General features: G+C 45.9%; 1 protein-coding gene across 1 annotated transcript in view; it reads left to right on the top strand.

The window, feature by feature from the left end:
- Positions 1-21,919, top strand: part of ABCA13 (ATP binding cassette subfamily A member 13) — a 369,210-nt gene that overhangs the window by 200,871 nt on the left and 146,420 nt on the right. The window contains exon 42 of the mRNA XM_025853136.2: positions 3,026-3,119. Coding sequence (XP_025708921.1) covers positions 3,026-3,119 — 94 coding nt within the window. The remainder of the gene's footprint in view (positions 1-3,025; positions 3,120-21,919) is intronic.

Raw genomic sequence — 21,919 nt, 5'->3', positions numbered from 1 at the left:
CTACTGTTCAAAATGCTCCAGTGAACTTGGGCAGCAGATGTCTCTTTAATATATATATGTGTTTTCATTTCCTTCGAATACATACCCAGACGTGGAATTGCTGGGTCATACGGTAGATCTATTTTTAATTTTTTGAGGACCCTCCATGCTGTTTTCCTGAGTGCCTGCACTGGTTGACATTCCCACCAACAGTGCATGAGGGTTCCCCCTTCCCCACATCCTCGCCGACACCTGTTATTTCTTGTCATTTGGATGATAGCCATTCTGACAGGGGTGAGGTGGTACTTCATTGTGGTTTTGGTTTGCATTTCCCTGATGATGAGTGATGTTGAGCATCTTTTCATGTGTCTGTTGGCCATCTGGATGTCTTCTCCAGAGAGATGTCTATTCAGATCCCCTGCTCGTTTTTTAAAAAGATTTATTCATTTATTTATTTGAGAGAGAAAGAGAGAGGGAGAGAGCACGTGACAGTGGGGGGAGGGGCAGAGGGAGAAGCAGAAGCAGAGTCCCCGCTGAGCATGGAGTTAGATGCGGGGTTCGATCCCACGACTCTGAGATCATGACCTGAGCTGAAATCAATAGTCAGACACTTAAGTGACTGAGCCACCCAGGTGTCCCTGCCCATTTTTAAATTGGATTGTTTATATTTTTGCTGTTGAGTGCAACGTCATCATCTGTTTTGTTCTTATTCATTTCACGTGATGAATTTCCCTAAAAGTTCCTAAGAGCAGTGTGACCCATCCTCATTTGATTTCTGTTGGCTTGGGAAACCTGAACTAATTCCAGTGAATTCAGAACATTAGATAAGACTGAAAACGACTTTCTGGTACTTTCATGTAGAAGAGGCTGGCGTGGGTCTGTGTGGTTTGTGTGCAGTGGCCTGTGGCCTCTCCTTATCACAAGTGTAGAGAAAACACTGTGAGAGGTGTGCATCCCACATCTGCCTTCCGAAAATGCATGGAAGCCACGTTCTTCCTAAACTGTGGGAAGTGTAGCTGGATCTGAGAGGCTTAGTTTGTGCTCAGACACCTTTCCACGTGGCTGCCTACAGTTTGTGGTCTGTCTTTTGAAGATTTATTTATTTATTAGTGAGAGAGCAAGAGCGAGCCATGGGAGGGGCAGAGGGAGAGAGACAGAGAGAATCTTAAGCAGACTTCACGCTGATGGAGCCCAGCCTGGGGCTCGATCCCATGGTCCTGAGATCATGACCTGAGCCGAAATCAAGTTGGATGCTCTACCGACTGAGCCACTCTGACTGGGTGGCTCAGATGGTTAAGCGTCTGCCCTCGGCTCCGGTCATGATCCCAGGGTTCTGGGTTCGAGCCCCTCATTGGGCTCCCTGCTCAGTGGGGAAGCCTGCTTCTCCCTCTCCCTCTGCCTGCAGCTCCCCCTGCTTGTGCTCTCTCTCTGTCAAATAAATAAATAAAATCTTAAAAAAAAATTGCACTCTCTGAATGCTTCTCACGCTAGGCTTCAGTGCCCTCCTCATGAGTGGGAGTCCCTGGCTTGCGCTGAGAATTAACTGAAGTAATGCATCACGGCATGGCCCCTCTGTAGTTCTCCCGCTTGGTTCCTCTCAGGACCAGGCGCTGGGAGCGTCCCTTGGGCAGGCACTGTTCTTTCCACTCTGTATAAATGTGCTCCCTGCTTGCCACAGTTCTGTTGTGTATCTTATTATTACCATTTATCATAAGGGGAAACTAAGTCAGAGAGGCAAAATCATTTTCCCAAGGGGACGCCCTGGCACTGTGCTGTTATTAATTATTAATTATTGTATTATTATTGGTGGTGGTGATACTCGTAGTCGTCCTGAGGTTTGCCTCTTTTCCTGGGGGGTCTTACTGGTAATCAGCGAGGGGTTGTAATCTGACGAATACAAGTAAGCACGCCAGGTCTAATGAAACCTCCTGGCCCTTGGCCCGGGCAGGACTCGGGATCTCTCTCAGCCAGATTCTGTCCCAAACTCACGAACTGCACGCAGAGAAAGTATGTGTCTCTCCGCTCCTGCAGCCTTGCTCGCTGGCTTCTCCCCTCCGCTGCTCTCTCCCTGTTTTCCCGGCAGGCTGGAGGCTCGTCTTGACACCCGGAGACAGTCAATACCTTTGTACTTATTTCCTCAAATAAGCAATCAGAGCAATCAGAGGGGGTGCTGTTTACAGAAACCACAGGGCAGGGTCCCTGCTGAGCACCACAAGCAGTCATCCGCGGAACTTCGGCCGCTTGTGGTCACCACTCCTGCTCCAGAGACTGTGCAGCCGACACTCTGGGCGCTGGGTCCCCGAGCCTGTGCGTGTGGAGGCAGGGAGCCTCGCGCTCAAGCCCAGCGCCCCAGCCTTTCCCACGGTGGTGGCCGCTGCACGGTTTTCATGCACGGACCACCTGCCTCTCGCATGCACCTGTCGAGGTTGTGCTGGGGACGCCCTCTCACGCCTCCAAGGACCCCGCCGAACATCCAGGGGCGGCTCCAGGGCTTGGATATGGGGTGCAGTCCTTGGATCGGAACACACTGAACCTGGACTTGTGTTTCCAGCACCAACTAGATAGGGACCTCAAGCCGTTACTTAAACAAACTGCTCTGGGCGATGTGGCACGCCCCTGGAAGACACGTCCGGTGGGGGTTCTTATGCGTGGCATCCCACCTATGCCGAATAAGCTGTGTCACCCACTTTCTAAGACGCTGGTGCAGCCAGCCCCAAACTCGATTTGCACTGGACACACATTCTTGGCACCTGCTTTGCTCTGTCTGCCTGCCTTTGGGTTGGATCGGCCCCTGCCCGTAAGTGCCCTGGAGTCTATGGTCAGCTGTCCCCACTCTGTATCCTGCGAGCAGCCTGACGACCAGCTTGCCTCGAATGGGGTGGCCTGAGGGCCAGGCCAGCGCAATGAAAAGCTAATGACATACGCTGTGTATGTGCGTGGTGTATGTTGTCATCACGATCTCGTCGGGTAACCGAAGCCAAGAAAAGAGGCGTGCTGTGGAAATGAGTATGAATAATAAGAAGCTCTCTTTTTAATGTTCAAAAAGGTGTTCCTGATGCTTTTGCAAGGTTCCAAGAAGCAATCGGGGGCTGAGTTGGAGCTGCAGGACCAGAAGCCTCCAGAGCGTGCTCCTGGCTACTGTAAGTATGTGGTATTGCTTTGCATTTCTGCTGCAGGGATAATGCCAACATCCTTCCCTCGAAAGCCCCCGTGTAAAGGTCCAATAGAAAGGGCCTGGGGAGTGTGACCGGAGAGACAGGGTACTCTTCAGAGGCAGAAAGCTGAAGGTTTCGTCCTGCCTTGTATAAAACAACGGTGTGTTTAGGGGGCAGCTTTATCTCTTCTTCAGAGCCGAATTTATTATATTAGCGATTCCTTTTTTTTTTTAAGATTTTATTTATTTATTTACTTGAGAGAGAGAGTGAGCGAGTAAGCACAGAGGGAGAGGGAGAGGGAGAGGGAGAAGCAGGCTCCCCGCTGAGCAGGGAGCCTGACGCGGGGCTCGATCCCAGGACCCTGGGATCATGACCTGAGCCGAAAGCAGACGCTTCACCGACAGCCACCCAGACACTCCTGTGTGCTGGCTTTTTGCGGGCATATTTTTTTCTGGGGTAGGTGCCAAGGAGTGGAATTGCTGGATTGTGTGTTTAACTGTTTGATGGATGGACGGCTGCACTGTTATTTTCAGTGGCCACACACTTGACATCCCCCCGGCACGACGCGAGTCCAGTTCTGTCCTTGCACAAGAGCTCTTGGGATCACCTGTGCTTTGGACCACAGACAGCTAGGGGGTGCTAGCTCGCTGTGGTTGTGACTTGCGTTCCCCTGATGGCTAAGAATGTTGACGATCTTCTTGTGAGCTTACTGGTGTTCGCGCATCTTCTTGGAAGAAATGTCTATTCAGATCTTTTACCCATTTTTAAGATTGGGCTAACTTGATTTATGGGATTGTAAGAAGTGTGATGTGAACTGTGGGTTTTTCATAGATGCCTTTTATGAAGTTGTGGAAGTTCCTATTTATTTCTGGTTTGATCAGAGAGTTTATCATGAAAGGGTGGTGAGTACTGCCATCTGTTGAGATAATTGTGTGGGTTTTGGCTTTATTTATTGACGTGATATATTAGAAGAATAGATTTTTAGATGTTAAACCAGCATTTCATTGACCAATTCTGACAGATTCCACTTGATTTCATGGTATATAATTCTTTTAATGGATTGATGGATTTGATTTGTTAGTATTTTGCTGGGGTTTTTGAATCTATATTTGTAACAAATATGGGGTCTATAGTTCTGTTTTGTTTTTCTGTTGATATCTTTGTCTGGGATTGCTATCATGGTATTACCCCATAGAGTGAGTTGAGAAGTATTTCCTCCTCTTGTATTTTTTGGAAGTTTTAATGAAGAATTCATTCCTTAAATGTTTGGTAGAATTCGCCAGTGAAGCCATCTGGGCCTGATTTTTCTTTGCGGGTAGTTTAAAAATAAAAATTGGGGGGGGGCGCCTGGGTGGCTCAGTAGGTTAAGTGGCTGACTCTCGGTTTGGGCTCAGGTCATGGTCTCGGGGTTGTGAGATTGCGCTCCATGTTGGGTTTTGTCCTCAGCGGGGAGTCTGCTTGAGATTCTCTCTCCCCCTCTCCCTCTGTCCCCCCTCCAACCCCCTATGTGCTCTGTCTTTTTCTTTCTCATGGATAAATAAATCTTTAAAAAAATTCATATATTCGTTTCTCTACTTATTATACTTCTATTCAGGTCATTTATTTGTTCCCGAATCAGTTTCGATGTTTTGCGTCTTTCTAGGAATGCATCCACGTCATGTGAGGTGCCTGATTTATCGGCGTACGCCTGTCTATAGCATCCGTTGATGATCCCTCTTATTTAGCTCGGGTCAGTAGGAACAATCCTCTTTCATTTCTGCGTCTAAAAATGTACACCTTCTCTCTTTTTCTTGGTTAATCTAGCTAACCTGTGGTCAATGTTGTTAATCTCTGTGGACAATCAGCTTCTATTTTCAGTGATACTCCATTGGTTTTCTAGTGTCTAGGTCATTAATTTCAGCTGTGATTTTTATTATTTCGTTCCTTTGGCTCCCTTTAGATTTGGGTTGCCCTTTTTCTCCTGATTGGAGATCTTTCTTCTTTTATACCAGCATTTATAGCTGTAAATTCCCCTTTGCACACTGCTTCCATGAGTCCCATAGTTTTGGGGTCTCATATCTTCACTTTTATTTACCTATAAGTATTTACTTACTTTCCCTTTGGTTTCTTCTTTGGTTCATTGGTTTTTTAAGATTATGCTTTTATTTTTTAACATTTAATAAAAATATTTATTTGTTTAAGTCATCTCCACACCCAGCGTGGGGCTTGAACTCACAAGGTCGAGGGTCTCCCACTCTTCTGACTGAGCCAGCCAGGCACCCCTACGATTATGTTTTTAAATTTCCACGTATTTGTCAGTCTCCCACATTTCTTTTTTGTCATTAAAGTCCAATATCGTTCTACTGGGACCAGAGGAAAAAATGTTGTATGATTTTAAACCTTTTTAAATTTATTAAGGCATGCTTTATGGGCTAGAATATGGTCCATCTGGAGAGAGCTCCTTGTACCCTGGAGAGGAGGGTGTATCTCTTGTGATGAGTGGTGGGGTCTGTCGATGACCTTTGCGTCCATCTTGTCTACACGGGTGTTCAAGTGTGCTCTGTCTTATCCATTAATGAAAGTTGCATGATGTTCTTTCTGACTCATTGCTGGATTGTCTGTTCTGCCCGTTACTTCGGTCAGATTTTGTCTCATGTGTTTTAGGGCTCTTCAGTTGCATAAATCATACTTTTTGTCTCTTCCTGATGGGAGGCTTGTTTTGTATCTTTTGTAGTCGTTTTCCTTGTTGTGTTCTTCTTGACCCTTTTAGTCCATGCTCATGCTGTATCTGATGAGCCACTTTCTCAAGAATGTCATGGAACTTCCTTGGATTCTGGTAGTATTCCTCCATTAGCTCAAATCCAGATCGTTTTGAGATCTCAAACGAGATCTCAAATGAAATCTCTTCTCTGTTTGTGGTTCTGCAGAAATGGTAGGGGGGGCAGAGGGGACCCCACCACGAAGCTTTCTAGAAACCCTCTGCTTCGGTCGACTAGCTCTCTGAGACACAGTGGTAATTTTTATTCCATTTTTTATGTGGAGGGTTTATTAGCAGAAGAGAATGTCAAATAATTGGTAAATAAATTAGTGCATTGTTCATATTTATTTATTTATTTACTCATGTATTTACTGGGGTACAATATACAAAATACGAATTTCACTGTTTTCAGGTGTACTGTTCTGTGGCATCAAGTATGTTCACATTATTTTGCAACCATGACCACCATCCATCTACAGAGCTCTTTTGCAGCCTCCACCCCGAACTGTATGCAGTAATGGCTAGCTCCCCCAGCCCTCCTCCTAACCCCTGGCATCCACCATTCTACTTCTGGTCTGTATGAATTCCACCTGTTCTAGTTACGTCATACTAGAGGAGCTGGGCAATACTTGCTCTGTCGTGATGGGCTTATTTCCACCAGCTTAACGGCTTTAATATTCACCTGCAATGTAGTACGTGTCAGAATGTGTCAGATGCAGAAGACAGGATATGTGGGAAGCGTCCCAGAGTTTCCAGGCCTCTCCGGGAGCCACTCTCCCTGGATTTCCAAGTGTTCACCAACCTGGAAGCTCTCTGAACCCTGTCCTTCGGGGTTTATTGTGGAGGCTTCATTACACAGGCATGATTGATGAAATCATCGGCTATTGGTGATTGATTCACCCTCCAGCCCTGCTCCCGTCCCTGGAGGTCAAGGGGAAGGGAGTGAAAGTTCCAATCCTGTAATTAGGTGGTGGTTCCCCTGGCCCTTAGTTTGGTGAGTTCTAGAAGTCACCACATTAAGCTCATTAGCATAATAACAGACACCCTGTTGCTGTAATCACTTAGGAAGATCCAAAGGTCCTAGGAGCTCTGCAAGAAATGGACAAAGACCAAATACACGTTTCATATTATAAATCACAGTATCACGGTACCACCAACACTTATCAGGGCTCTCTCCAGGCTCATTCAGCTTGTTGGCAGAATTCAGTTCCTTGTGGTTTTAGAACTGAGGTCCACACGTGTTGACTGGCTGGCTGTTGGATTTGCTCTCAAGTTCCTAGAAGTCATCCTGGAGTCTTAGCCACGTGGTCCCCTCACAACGGGACATGTTTCTTCTTCAAAGTCAGCTGGAGATTCTCTGTTTGGATGAGCTTAAAGGCAACCAGTTAGAGACTAGATCCGCCAAAACTTTTCACGTTTTTTTGTGTTATCGTTGGGGTAATAGCCACATGTTCAAGGTCTTACCCATACTCAAGGGGAGGTGATTGGAAACTTCTATGAAGTAGGAGTGGTTGGGGAGCCATTTTTGACTTATCCCTACCAAAACCATTGTTAGAATACGCTACATTGAATTCCCCTGCATGCTTATTAGCCATTTAAATTTCTTGTTTTACAACACGGTTGTTGTTTACCTTCGCTCATGAATGTTATGTTTTTGAAGAACGGTGTCTTAAATTTGTTTTGCTAACTTCCAGTGCTTACGTCTTATCACAAATGGCATATTTCCTGATCGCACTGTTAGATAAATTTTTCCACGGTACACACCTGTGTCATCACCACCCAGGTTGAGGTAGAACATTCCCAGAGCCTGGCCAGGCCCCTCTGCCCTGTCCAGGTCAGACTCCATCCCCCAAAGGTGATGCTCCCACCTTCCAGTAATTGTGCATTTTGTTAGATGTCATGTAAATGGCATCATCTTGTATGCACGGGAGTCTGTGGTTTTTCTTTGTTATCCATTTATGTTTTTGCGTGTGTCATTTCTTCATAGTCATATTCTACTGTACATATCCTAATTTGTCTCTCTCTTTCACCGTGTATGTACAAATTTTACTTCAACTGGGCATACACATTATTTTCTCTTTTTATTGTTAGCATTTTACCGAAAGGGTTTCACTTCTGAGCATTCATTTATTTTAAGGCACATTAGTTAATGACTTTCTTATGTAAGAGAGAATTTAAGGAAAATATGATTATGTTCTCATAAACATTTTGTCATCGTTGAAAACTCAGGGTAATTTACATTGGAAATGTATTGCCTACATACATCCTCTTCATCATGGTTATGTACCTGGTTCAAAAAAATGATAATTTCATGTTCTGAGTTTGGGGAACATTATGAAAATCCATGCAAATATGTTAGAAAAAAACATGTGCCAAAAGAGCTAATGTTATGTGAAAAGGAGTGGTATTTTAAATTTAAAAAAGAACCTCAAGGCAAGGAACATTATAGTATTTTTTATTACCATTGTAAAATATGATCTAAAAATGCAATTTTATTTATCATTCAAATTACAAATTACGGAACTGGAAAATACATCATTAAAAAATCTGTTCAAGTGTTTCATTACGAAAAAAGACGTGAGACCAGGATGCATTAAAACAAATTTGGTATGAGATTGCCTGCATTTGCCAATTTTATTGTACTCTGCAAATCTTCCCGTGAGGCTCAACAGGAGACATCCACCTAAGTGAAATTTATATTATTTAACAGATAGGACTTCATCAAAATGCTCGATCGGGATTTTGGAGAGAGTGTGTATTAATGTCTTCTGGGTAGAGTGCTTTCGTCACTTTTTGGTGACATGACATGATCCACACTAGAGAGAGGAAGTTTCTAGAATAATCACTCACACAACCCTTCTCCTCCTATTGGTGCCCTCAGAAATTACTTTTTTTTTATGATTTCTGCCACAGGCTGTTCCTGCCACAGGCACCCCTGCCCTCCACACTCACCATATGTCTTTAGAAACAGTCTTCTAAAGGGCTAGCTCTCAAATAACTCACTTCTTGCTCCTCTGAGAAATGGATGAAGGCCAAATAAAATACAAAATAGATATTTGTTAAACTTAGGGACCCTAGTAGCACCATAGAAATGAGTTATGAAGACCAACGCCTGGAACAGCATGTTTGTCCTTGGGCATGCCGTGCGGGCTGTGGAAGTCACTCCTTGGAGCCCTGGGCCATCGATTAGCTGCCTGCAGCACGTTGGACGTCATGATCGGCACTCTCTGTGCATTTTCTCACTTAATCCTCCTGGTCAGTTTGGAAATAAGCTTTCCTGCCACTGTTACTTGGGTGTGGACACCGAGCTGTAGAGAAATTGGGTCCAGCACGAAACTCCCACCCGGGCACAGCACCAGCTCCTGCCATCTCTTTGAGCGTGTCCCTTTTCTGCAAAGGCTTTTCCAAGCCCCCCCAACTCGTGTTTCTCATAATGTTTGAAGGAGGCCTGGGTGACCAGATTAACTCCTTGATATCCCGAAAGATGTAGTGATCTCAGATCATAATGACGACCTACAGAATTTGTTAGCACGCAGATTACGGAGCCTCACCCCCTGATTTTCTGATACAGTGGCTCTTGGGTGGGGCCTGAGAACTTGCATTTCTCGCAGGCTCCCAGACGGTACTGTGGGTCCAGGCAGTACCCCTTGACACCCGCCGCTCTGGTGTGATGGCTGAAGGAGAATTCTATTTAGAATCACAAATTCTGGGTCTCTCCTCTTTCTCTTCATTCCCAGTGGCATGCTGGCGCTGTGGACTGAACTTTGTCCCCCCACCCCAAATTTGTATGTGGAACCCCCAGTACCTCAGCATGTGACTGTATTTGGAGATACAGGGTCTTGGAAGGGTAATTGGGGTAACATGAGGTGATATGAGTGGGTCCTAACCCAGTCTGACTGGTGTCCTTATAGGAAGGGGAGATGGGGCACAGACACAGCAAGGCTGTGTGCCCACGGTGGGGAAAACCCCAGGGGGGACCATCTGCCAGCCAAGGGGGAGGCTTCAGAGGAAGCCAACCCTGCAGGCAGGCACCTTGAACTTGGTCTTCTAGCCTCCCCACTGAGATGTAAATGTCTGCGGCTTAAGCGGCCAGGTCTTGGTGCTTTGAAATGGCAGCCGGACAGTCCATCACGACTGGGCAGGACGTTTCCTTGCTGGACTCACACACACCGGAGGGGTCTGGCTAGTAGACTGCAAGCCCTGGCAGCTCGGTGACAGCCTCTGTGCTTATGCTGTGACCTGACCTGGTGTGACAGCCAGTCCCATATGGGCTCAGATCATGAATCCCCTTGTCTTGGCTGCGCCAAGCCGTTAGTGACCCTTCTTCTGTGTTCCTATGGCTGATTTCTTTGGTGTCCGTTTTCTGCCAGGGGATCCTGCACTCTAGCCACCCTTGTTAACAAGCTGAGTAGCAGGTTCTTTTCTCTCTCTCTCTTTTTTAAGATTTATTTGAGAGAGAGAGAGAGAGAGAGAGAGAGAGAGAGAACATGAGTAGGGAGTAGAGGCAGAGGGAAAGGGAGAAGTGGACTCCCCAGTGAGCAGGGAGCCCGACACAGGACTCAATCCCAGGACCCTGAGATCATGACCTGAGCTGGAGGGCAAGACACTCAACTGACTGAGCCACCCAAGTGCCCCTGGTGGTTCTGTTTTTGATTTGTTGAGGACCCTCCATATTCTTGTCCACAGTGGCTGCACCAGTTTGCATTTCCACCAACAGTGCACGAGGGGTCCGCTTTCTCCTCATTCCCAGCAAAAGCTTCTGCGCAGCAAAGCATTTGGTAGAATGAAAAGGAAATCCACTGACTGGGAGAAAGTATTTGCAAACCATATCCAATATGGGGTTAATATGCAAAGTATATCAGGAACTCCTATAACTCAATAGCAAAAAGACAAGTAACCCGATTAAAACACGGGCGAAGCACTTGCACAGTTTTCCAAAGAAAACACAGAGATGGACAACAGGTGCATGAAAGATGCTCACCGTCACTCGTCCTCAGGGACATGGAGATCCAAACCCCAGAGAGACATCACCTCGCACCTGTTAGGATGGCAGTCATCCGAAGAAGAAGAAGAAGGAGAAGAAGAAGGAGAAAACATGGATGCTTATTGAAATGGCAGAATCTTAGGCCCAACTTCAATAAATTTTAGTTCTGAGACTTAGACATCTACAGGTTTTAAGAAGCACCCTCATATCCTTTGATTCAGGTGGGCTGTGGCCACCACTATGAGAAACATCCGGTTAGAGTCTTGTCAGTCTGCAAGTTCAGGTGAACAGTCACAGATCCTTCTGATACTGTTTTCCATGGCTTTCTTGTCTCCTCCCTCCCGCCTCCCCTCCTTCCCTATTTCCCTCCCCTCCTTCCCTCCCTCCATCCCTCTGTCCCTCCCTCCTTCAGTCCCGAAGGCTTACCCGCCCCCCCATGTGAGGTCTGAGGTTGCAGCGAATTTCGCAGCCTTGGTTTGTCAGTACCACTTTACCTAAAATCTTCTCCTTTTCCTCCCACAATGTAATCCTGTGTGTTTCATTCCCAATTGTTACTTCTTATGATGATGGAAAGCAATTTGGCAGTGATGAATCTGAAGGGTCTGCAGCCTCTCGTTTGCTTTGTAAGACAATCCTGTTTGAACAGCCTCTCCCATGCGGGGAGCCTGTAATTCTCTGCCTCTTCAAAGCGCTGTACCAGATTCTGCATGTGTCTCGTAGGCTGAGCCGTGGTGTTCAATCCGGAGTGCTGTCTTTTCTGCTTTGTCCACCTTTCCTCAAACTTCAAAAACCGCCTTCCCGAAAACAAGGTGGGGAGGAAACGTGCCTGATGCCAATTATACATGCCAAGGAAGGTTTGTTTTCCACGTTAGCTGAAATCAGCAGAGAGCTCATGGCAGGGTGCTTTGCAAAAAACAGTCTGCCAAAATAAAAACAGGATTGAAATACACTCAGGCAGCATAAATGCTGGTGGCAGGTGCCAGGAAGCAGCGGCTTCTGTCGGTGGCTCTGAGGAGTTGGGGCGGCAGGGGAGAGGCCCTGAGGCTTGCAGATCAGAGCTGTCTGAGAAAGCCCCTGAGGCTGGTGAGGGAGACCTCCCAGCCTCGCTCCCTGAATTGAAGTCTCCCCTTCTTGTGGAATATTCCACAAAGAAGTGCTTCCTTCATCTCACATATGGTCCTTGCCTCCCACATACTGCTGGAGACACTGGGCCAATCGAGGCAGGAGTAGCTCTGGGCAACCTTTGTTAGCACCTCTGTTGTAGGGGTCAAGGGCAGGCCTCCCAAATCGGGCCACTTTGGCATATTGAATGTGTGTGGTTTTTTTTTTTTAAGATTTTATTTATTTGAGAGAGAGACAGAGAGAGAGCACGAGCAGGGGGAGGAGCAGAGGGAGATGAGAAGCAGACTCCCCGCTGAGCAGGGAGCCCGATGCGGGACTTGATTCCAGGACCCTGAGATCATGCCCCGAGCCGAAGGCAGACGCTTAACCGACTGAGCCACCCGGGCGCCCCGACATATCGAATGTTTTAAATAGCAGTTACTTAGGCGACAGCCTGTGCCGCAGGGACACAGATGCTCTTGTCCTCCTTGGAAAGCAGGAAGGAAATATTTACCCGTGAAAGGGGAGGTGGGGGGACATCCTCATCACCGGACAGTGGGACTTCAAAGCTGAGAAAACCGTAGAAACAAACCTTGCTGTTTTTCCCTAGTCTAGCACCTCAGCTTCGATTCGGCTCAGAACTCCTCAAAGCTCCCAAACGCTTGCTTGCTTTACCCTGGCGGGTCCTCACATATCTGTTGTCTCCTTGTGTAAAATAGATCAAAACTGCCCGCCTTGGTCCCGTCCTCACGCCGCAGTTTTATCACTGGGCCTCCGTGTGCACATAATAAAACTTCCTTGCTGGGAATGGAGCCGGAGAACAGGGCTGGGGCTGGAATGCCCACTGAGTGCAGGAGACAGTAGCCCCCCTTCCATTTCGCCACCGTCCAGGAGAACTTCGGAGGGAGTTTTCCTTTTCGGGTTTGAAAACCCAGCCATGGGGCCATTTAGGGCCTGCGGGAGGACCTGCTTTTGGTGCCTTGAAAAGAAAAAAAACCCAAACTCAGCATTTTGGTGACCTGCCCCTGGAGTGTAAGTAGCTGGGGGCAAAGCCGGAGCCGCCCCTCTGCTTCCCTGAGGCTTCACACTGTCTTCTCAGGGCAGGTGGAATCACACTGGGGGAGTTTTTGCCAAAACTTCAATGTGCTCCAAAGATGTGGCTCGGTGGGATGCACAGCCCTGTTCCAAAGGGAAATCCTCTCCAGCTTAGTTCCGGCTCTCAGGTTGTGAGTTAGAGCCCCATGTCGGGCTCCGTGCTGGGTGGGGAGCTTACTCAAAAAAAAAAAAAAAAAAAAAATTAACCAAGATTGCAGTAACCTAGCTTGGTTTTAAAATTGGTATATGTTTTGTGTCACCATGTTTAAGATTTAAGACAAAATTGCATTTTGGGTTTCGCGTCATATTAATAAGCATGCAAGTGTCACAAAACATTTTCCTTTCGTTCTTTTTTCTGTTTCTCCTTTTCCGCCCCTCCTCTTCTGTTCCCTCTCTTTCCTCTCTTAACAAGAGGATGTTTGATTTTTCTGGCTTTCTTTTCTTTTTTTTTTTAAGATTTATTTATTTATTTATTTGACAGAGAGCGAGAGCAGGAGCACAAGCCCGGGGGGGTGGGAGAGGGAGAAGCAGGCTCCTCACTGAGCAGGGAGCCCGATGCGGGGCTCGATCCCAGGATCCCGGGACCATGACCTGAGCCGAAGGCAGACGCTTAACGACTGAGCCCCCCAGGCGCCCCCTGATTTTTCTGGTTTTCTTCCACAAACGGGATGAATGAGTTAAAGTCAGTCACCATTCATATAAATGTCACAGAACACACGTTTTCACCGGGACAAGGACTGAGGACGACCCTGTCAAAGCCTTTGTTTTATATTTTTTTTAAATTTTTTTTATTGTTATGTTAATCACCATATATTACATCATTAGTTTTTGATGCAGTGTTCCATGATTCATTGTTAAAGCCTTTGTTTTATAGATGAGAAACCAAGAGACCATGGCCTGTCTGAGGTGTGAGGGGTCTTCATGGGAGGCAGGGCTGGGAGCCCCGGGCTCTGGCACTTGGTGGTGGTCTCCCCCAGAGACGGTTTTAGGGTTAATACCCATCCGAAGGGCTCTACCCACTCACAGGCATGCTTTACTTTATTGCAGCCTGCAAACTCTGCCTTTTATTTTTTAAACAAATGGAAGGTTTGCATCATGCACATCTGTGGGCACCATTTTTCCAAGAACATTTGCTCACTTCGGGTCTCTGTGTCACATTTTGGTAATTCTTGGAGTATTTCAATATGTCAAACCTTTTCATTATTATTGTTTTGTTAGGGTGATCTGTGATCAGTGATCTTGGATGTGACTATTATAATTGTCTTGGGGCGCCATGAATTGTGCCCTTATGTGAGGCTGAACTTAATGGGCAAATGTTCCACTGGACAGCCTGTCCCCCATCCCTCTCCCTCTCCTCGGGCCTCCCAAACCCGAAAGACACAACAAGATTGAAATCAGGTCACTGAATATTCCTTACAAGGGCCTCTAAGTGTTTAAGTGACAGAAAGAGTCACATATCTCTCGCTTTAAGTCAGAAGCGAGAAATGATTAAGCTTAATGAGAAAGGCGTGTTGAAAGCCTAGATAGTCCAAAGGCTAAACCTCTTGCACCAATGAGCCAAGTTGTAAACGCAAAGAAGTTCTTGAAGGAAATACAGAGCGCTATTCCAGCGAACACACAAATGGTAAGAAAGCACAACAGCCTTCTTGCTGACATGGAGGAAGTTTCAGAGGTCTGGATAGAAGATCAAAGCAGCCACTACATTCCCTTAAGCCAAAGCCCAATCCAAAGCAAGGCCCTGACTCTTCAGTTCTGTGAAGGCTGAGGGAGGTGAGGGGGCTGCAGAGGAAAAGCTGGGGGCTCGCAGAGGTGGGTTCATGAGGTTTAAGGAAAGAAGCATCTCACGGGGGAGCAGCAGGTGCTGATGGAGAAGCTGCAGCAAGTCACCCAGAAGATCCGGCTGAGGGAACTCAGGAAGGTGGCTCCGCCCAACAACAGACTTTCAGTGTAGATGGAGCAGCCTTCTGTTGGAAGCAGATGCCAGCTAGGATTTTCATAGCTGGAGAGGAGAAGTCAATGTCTGGCTGACTGCTGTTAGGGGCTAATACAGCTGGTGACTTGAAGTCGAAGCTAATGCTCCATTGACCATTCTGAAAATCCCAGGGTCCTTAAGAATTATGTTAAATCTACTCTGCCTGTGCTCTAGAAATAAAACCACAAAGCCTGGATGATGGTGCATGTGTTTACAATATGGTTTCCTGGATCTTTTAAGCCACTGTTGAGACCTAGGGCTCAGAAAGAAACTACTCCTTTCAAAACAGGACTGACTGCTCATAGACAATGCTCCTGGTTGCCTGAGAAATCTGATGGAGATACTCAGCAAGATTAGTGCCGTTTTCATGCCTGCTAATGCCATATCCATTCAGCAGCACATGGACCAGGGAGCAATTTTGACATTCATGTTTAATACATTTAGGAATACAGTTCATAAAGCTGTAGTTGTCATAGAGAGGGATTCCTCTGAGGGGTCTGTGCAAAGCAATTGAAAACCTTCTGGAGAGGATTCACCACTCTACATACCATTAGGAACATTTGTGACTCATGGGAAGACGTCAAAATACCAACACGAGCAAGAGTTTGGCAGAAGTTGACTCCAGCCCTCACCGATGACTTTGAGGGGTTCAGGACGTCAGTGGGGAAGGTCACAGCAGGTGTGGTGGAAACAGCAAGAGACCTAGAATCAGAAGTGGAGCTGGAAGATGGGGCCGATCTGCTGCCTCTCATGATCAAACTTGAACGGATGAGGACTTCGTTCTTAGGGATGAGCAAAGAAAGTGTTTCTTGAGACGGAATCCACTCCTGGTGAAGACGCTGTGAAGACTTTGAAATGTCAACAAAGGATTTAGGATCTCTCATGCACTTGGTTGATAAAGCAGCACGGGGTGGGGGGTTTGAGATAACAGACTTGAATTTGGAAAGTTCTGTGGGTAAAATGCTGTCCGACAGCATTGCGTGCTACTGGGAGAGCATTCGCAAGAGGAAGATTCAATCAATGGAACAAAGTTCATTGTTGTCTTGTTTTAAGAAATGCCATGGCCATCTTCACCTTCAGCCACCACCACCCTGATCGGCCAGCACCCACCAACATCGAGGCATGAGCCTCCACCAACGAAAATATTATGATGGTCTGAAAGCTCAGAGGATGGTTAGCCTTTTTTCAGCAATAATGTACTTCTAAATTAAGGGAAGTATATTTTTTTAGACCTAATACTACCACACACTTAATAGTGTAAATATATCTTTATATGCACTGGAAAATGAAAAAAAAATTATTTGACTCACTTTATTTCGATATTCACTGTATTGTGGGGTCTGGAACTGAACCCACAATGTGTCATATGCCTATAATTAAAACCTATTCCCAAGGAACCGTACTGTTATGCTTTCCAGACAGCTCACCCGATTCTATCTTGCTGGGTTGGTGAGAAGAGATGAAATGATTTTAGCCTTTTTCTGTCTGCTAATGATTTGGAAATCCCAGATCATGACTGCGGTGTCATAGAAAATATCTGTAATACCCTGTCCTTAACCAGCTTACCATATTTCTGTCTCAGAATCTATGTGCATTAAGATTCTTTCTATTCTCGGAACAACCCCCCACACTGGTTGCCCTCCCAACCTGTCTGCAAGTACATGTTTACTTTGGGAATTCCTGGCATTGGAAGCCTCCTTGGAGATGCTTCCCACACACCGTTGCACACGTTACGCCGTGTTGTTCAGGTTGAATTGACACGTTTTGTGACATGTTTGAGTCTTATATGAGATTAAAAGCCTTTGAGAACGCTATTCACAGAGGTAACCTAAGGACCCAGGATAGACTTTACACATAGTAAATACTCACTGTGTTTTAGCCTCCAGATTTAACTTAGTTCAGAAACTCTCCTGAACTCGGTGTATTTATAAATAAGCGAAAGGTTTCAACGATATTTTTACTATTGTTTTCAATTATATGATTTTTAAGAGTTGTTTCATCTCTAAAATTCTGTAACTCAGTAAGCAGAAAATGAGAGTTTCTTTTTAAAGATTTGATTTATTTATTTGAGCGAGAGAGAACACGAGCAGGGGAAGGGGCAGAGGGAGAGGGAGAAGCAGGCTTCCTGCTAAGCAGGGAGCCTGACACGGGGCTCGATCCTAGGACCCCGAGATCGTGACCTGAGCCAAAGGCAGACGCTTAACCGCTTAACTGACTGAGCCCACCCAGGTGCCCCAGAAAGTGATACAGTTTCTATTTCATAAAACTGTGCTTCATTTCCTGAATATTATTACAGTCTTTGCAAGACAATTATTGACTGCAAAATGCATAAATATTTATTGTTGAAAACACCCAGAAAATGGTGAAGAAAATTAAAGTAACCATGTTCTCAGCACACAAAGAAATATAAATTGTACATTTTTAAGAAGGTTGAAATGCATATACTACTTGAACTTTTTGAACTAAGAAAAACACACTTTGTCAAATAGTGTATAGAGTATCGAAAGCATTTCATAAAAGAACTTTCCACCGTGGGGCGCCTGGGTGGCTCAGTCCGTTAAGGGTCCGACTCCCGGTTTCTGCTCAGGTCATGATCTCAGGGTCGTGGGATTGAGTCCCTCATGGGGCTCTGTGCTGGGTGTGAAGCCTGCCTGGGATTCTCTCCATCTTTCCCCACTTGCACGAATGCACGCGCACTCTCAAAAAATTAAATACATCTTTTTTTTTAAAAAAAAGAACTTTTCACTGAAAGTACATTTACCAAAACACTAACTTCTGCAGCTTAATATTAGTCTATTTAGTAAGTTCTATTAATTCTGTGTGTTATGCTGTAACACTTTTTCATTTGGCATATTATGAATATTTTCCTATAATTACATATGAATGCTTTAATCCTACCCCTTTTTTTGGCGAATACATGCTGTCGATATCTTGGGTCCTGCTTCTCCATCCACCTCCCTCCCCGTTTTATTGAGTCATGTTTGTGTATAGACATTTTTTTCAAAAGCTGATATAAGCTTATCTTACATTGCTTTAGTCACCGAATCTGTGTAATAAACGTCCTCCCCATCAGCAAGCCCTCATCTGTACTAGTCCCTCAAGGACAGTAATACTGCACGCCATCCACTGTACATAGAGCTGTGTTGTACACTGTTCAATCAGTCCCCATTTGTTTCCAACAATTATCTACTATATGCAATAATCTGCTATATTCTGTAAGATGTAATGAACCACCTTTTTGATATATTTGATGAATTTCCATTTTTTATATTTTTAAAGATTTATTTCTTATTTGAGAGAGAGAGCGCACGTGCACGCACGTGAGTGGGGGGGTGGGGCAGAGGGAGAGAGAATCTCAAGTGGACTCCACACTTAGTGTGGAGCCTGACGCAGGGCTCGATCCCAGGACCCTGAGATCACAACCTGAGCTAAAGTCAACATTCAGAGGCTTGACTAACTGAGCCACCCAGGTGCCCCATTTTTTTTTTTTTTTTGATAATATAACTGTTGGATTGGGAGTCATTGATCAAAGACGGTTCATATTTGTTTCCCACAGAAAGACTATGCTCATCTGTTCTGCTAGCATGGAATAAGAAAGCCCATTTCTTTAAACATGCAATAATATTAGGTATTAATGTGATTTTTATTTTATTTATTTATTTATTTATTTATTTATTTTAAAGATTTTATTTATTTATGTGACAGAGAGAGACACAGAGAGAGAGGAAACACAAGCAGGGGGAGTGGGAGAGGGAGAAGCAGGCTTCCCGCGGAGCAGGGAGTCCGATGTGGGGCTCGATCCCAGGACCCTGGGATCATGACCTGAGCCGAAGGCAGACGCTTAACGACTGAGCCACCCAGGCGCCACCTTAATGTGATGTTTAATCTTTACCGTATTGATGATCTGAAAATTTCATTGTTGCCCTATTTTCTAATATATATATGGGCTCTCCTGTAGATTTTTTTTTTTAATGAACTACATATTCATGCATGCTATTTGCCCACTTTTTGTTTGGGGTATTCATTTTTTAAAAAATTGACTTGAAGGCATTACATTGTGATACTTTGTTTTAAAAGCGTCAAGAACATTTGGAGGAATCCAGTAATGCGAAGATCATATTCCGGGGTGCATGCTGAGTCCTTGATATTTTAAGGTATCCCCCCACAAGGTATTAATGTTTAAATAATAGAAGCCACTAGACAAAAAACAAAAAAAAAAAAAAGAAAGAAAGAAAGGATGAAAGAAAGAAAAGAAAGAAGGAATTAAATCTTCGGACATTTTTCCTAAGTAATTTGACGGTCGCGGTAAATGGGAATGCCTAATTATGGATGTCACTGGATTCTTTAAATAGAATTACACTCATAAGTCAAATAAGACAATTCATAACAATTTGGTCTGGCATTTTAATTTTGTCTGTTAAATTATTCATATGAATACTTTTATGGGTTTAGCCATAAATATTTGATTGGTGGTTCCTTCATGACCATAAACTATCTCAGGCCTTTATTTTTCTCATTTATGTTCAGTGAACATATGGGAAGGTGGGGAGAATTTATTTTTCTTAATAATGAGAAACATCTTTCCCCCACAGACTTATTGAACCTGTCTGATGAGCATTTACAATGGCTGGAGGTCAACATTATACCTGCTCCGGTAGTTTCACAAGGGTGGCAATAAGAATCCTCATTACCTAGAGGGAACATATAAGTCTCTATCTTACAGCTGAGGGAACCGACATTCGGAGAGGTTGGAAATTTTCCAGAAGTTGCACAACATGTTGGTGGCTGAGTCTGGATTCCGGTCCAGGTCTATGTAGACTGGAAGGTGGAACCTTTGCCGTCCCCTGGTGATTGTCGTGACTGGTCCTCTCTGAGCAAAGCCAGTGGGCAAATAAATGGCCATTCTCTGAGTGTGCTCCTCCATTGGCAGGCAGATTTAGGAGGTAGGCTCCAACACCCAGAAAGCCGCGTTCTGCTTCTGTTTTCTATGCACCTGGCTGCATAGACGAAACCTTCCCTGGTGTAAAGAGGTGTCTGTAGGCACTGCGCGGTGCAGACATGTTTGAGCAGGAGCAAGATTTGGCAGGCAGCTGAGGGTGGGCAGCTAGATAGGGACGTTAGAAGATGTTTCTTACAGGCGACTTTGTGCGGTGTGGCTTTTGGTAGGTGATGACCCATGGCTTAGTGGGGTCATAAGCCCTCACACCTACCAGTGATCTTTCAATTCCTCTTGACCCTAAACACAGGGAGGCATGCTAGAGAAAGGATTAGGAGCATCATCTGTTCCAATGAGGTGACGCTGGGTGGGCTCCTGGAGAGCGCCTGGATTGGGGGCTGCTCACCAGAGGACCCTGCCAGTTAGAAGCTTGGCATGCTTATCCTCCAGGGAGGGGAGAGGAGCTGGACATGGAGTTCAGGGTGGATCATGTCTGCGTGATGAAACTTCCATGAAATCCCAAGAAAAGGGGCTTCCAGAGAGGCCCCAGGAGGTGCTGGGAATGTGCTAGATGCCCCCGCATCCCTTCCCGCGTACCTCACCCTGCACACCACCTCCATCTGGCTGTTCATCTGTGTCTTCTATCCTATCCCTTTGTAAGCTGACAAACACAAGAACCTGTTTCCTTGAGTTCTGTGAACCACTCTGGCACATGAGTCAAACCCAAGGCACAGGTCATGGGAGGCTCCGATCTGCAGTCAGTCGCTCAGAAGCACAGGTGACAAGCTGGGCTTGTGGTTGGCGTCTCAAGTGGGGGAAGGGTAGTCCTGTGTGACTGAGCCCTTATCTGTGGGGGGTCCCCCACTCTCCAGGGAGATGGTGTCCAAAGCGAGTTGGATTGTAGGACACCCAGCTGGTGTCATGGAGAATCGCTTGATGTGTGGGGAAAAGCCCCACGTTTGGTGACCAGAAGCATCAGAAGTGACGGGTTCTCTGTGAAGGTAAAGGGGCGCCTGGGTGGCTCAGTTGGTTAAGCATCTGCCTTCAGCTCAGGTCATGATCTCAGGGTCCTGGGATCCAGCCCCACGGCGTGCTCGGGGAGCCTCCTCCCTCTCTCTGTCTCTTTATCAAACAAATAAATAAAATCTTTAAAAAAAAAAAAAGACTCACAGGGAGGAGGGAGGACCTGGGCCTTACTCTGCTCAGGAGGGAGACTGAACTGACTTCCGGTACGGATCCCCCACACATCCCCTGTGACTCACTGTCCCTGAGCTTCCTTGGTACCAACCCTTTCGGATCTGCCCACACTGATCGCAACACTCGATTACATTGTGTTGGGGCATTTCTTTGCATTTTTCCCTCAGCCCCTATGTGATGTCTTCTTCGAGGACAAAGCCGGAATAGCCCAGTACCTGCCACAAGACATTGACTCACTCCATACGTATGTGACAAAAGAAGGAGTTAGTCCACAAATGCATTTTCATCCCCGGCTGCTCCTCTCCGGCTCTGTGCTCACTGCTCTTATAAATAATTTATCTTTCAAAATGGTCGTTTCTTTCAAAATGATTTCTTTGGGGGATTTTAAACATATTTGCCGTGCTTTATTAACTGTATTTCCATTTGGTATTTGTCAACAGTGCAATCAATTTAGCATACCTGGCCTCTTAGAAGGCCACCTTTCTCATACAAATACTGCATGCCGGGTTTTCTGGATTACTTTGCAAGGGATTGCTATCGGGGGAGCATGGGCCTGGCTGCGTCCCTCCTTTGGACACGGATCAGGGCTTCAGACCTTGGGTTTGCCTCCCGTTTTCCTCCAGTTTTGTCACCCCCACACTGGACGTGAGAGTTGCCTGCGCCCGCTGCTTGGCCTGCCCTGGGACAGGCTTACTGCAGCCGCTTCCGTGTGGTCCCCAGGTGGCCCCTCACAGAGGCACCCGGCAAGGGCAGCAGGACATCC

The sequence above is a fragment of the Callorhinus ursinus genome, unplaced genomic scaffold (assembly GCF_003265705.2).
Source record: "Callorhinus ursinus isolate GAN/ISIS: 27379988/994484 unplaced genomic scaffold, GSC_fseal_2.0 scaffold60, whole genome shotgun sequence".
Lineage (NCBI taxonomy): Eukaryota > Metazoa > Chordata > Mammalia > Carnivora > Otariidae > Callorhinus > Callorhinus ursinus.
Note: the sequence above shows the minus strand (reverse complement) of the source record. Positions and strands in the feature narration are given on the sequence as shown.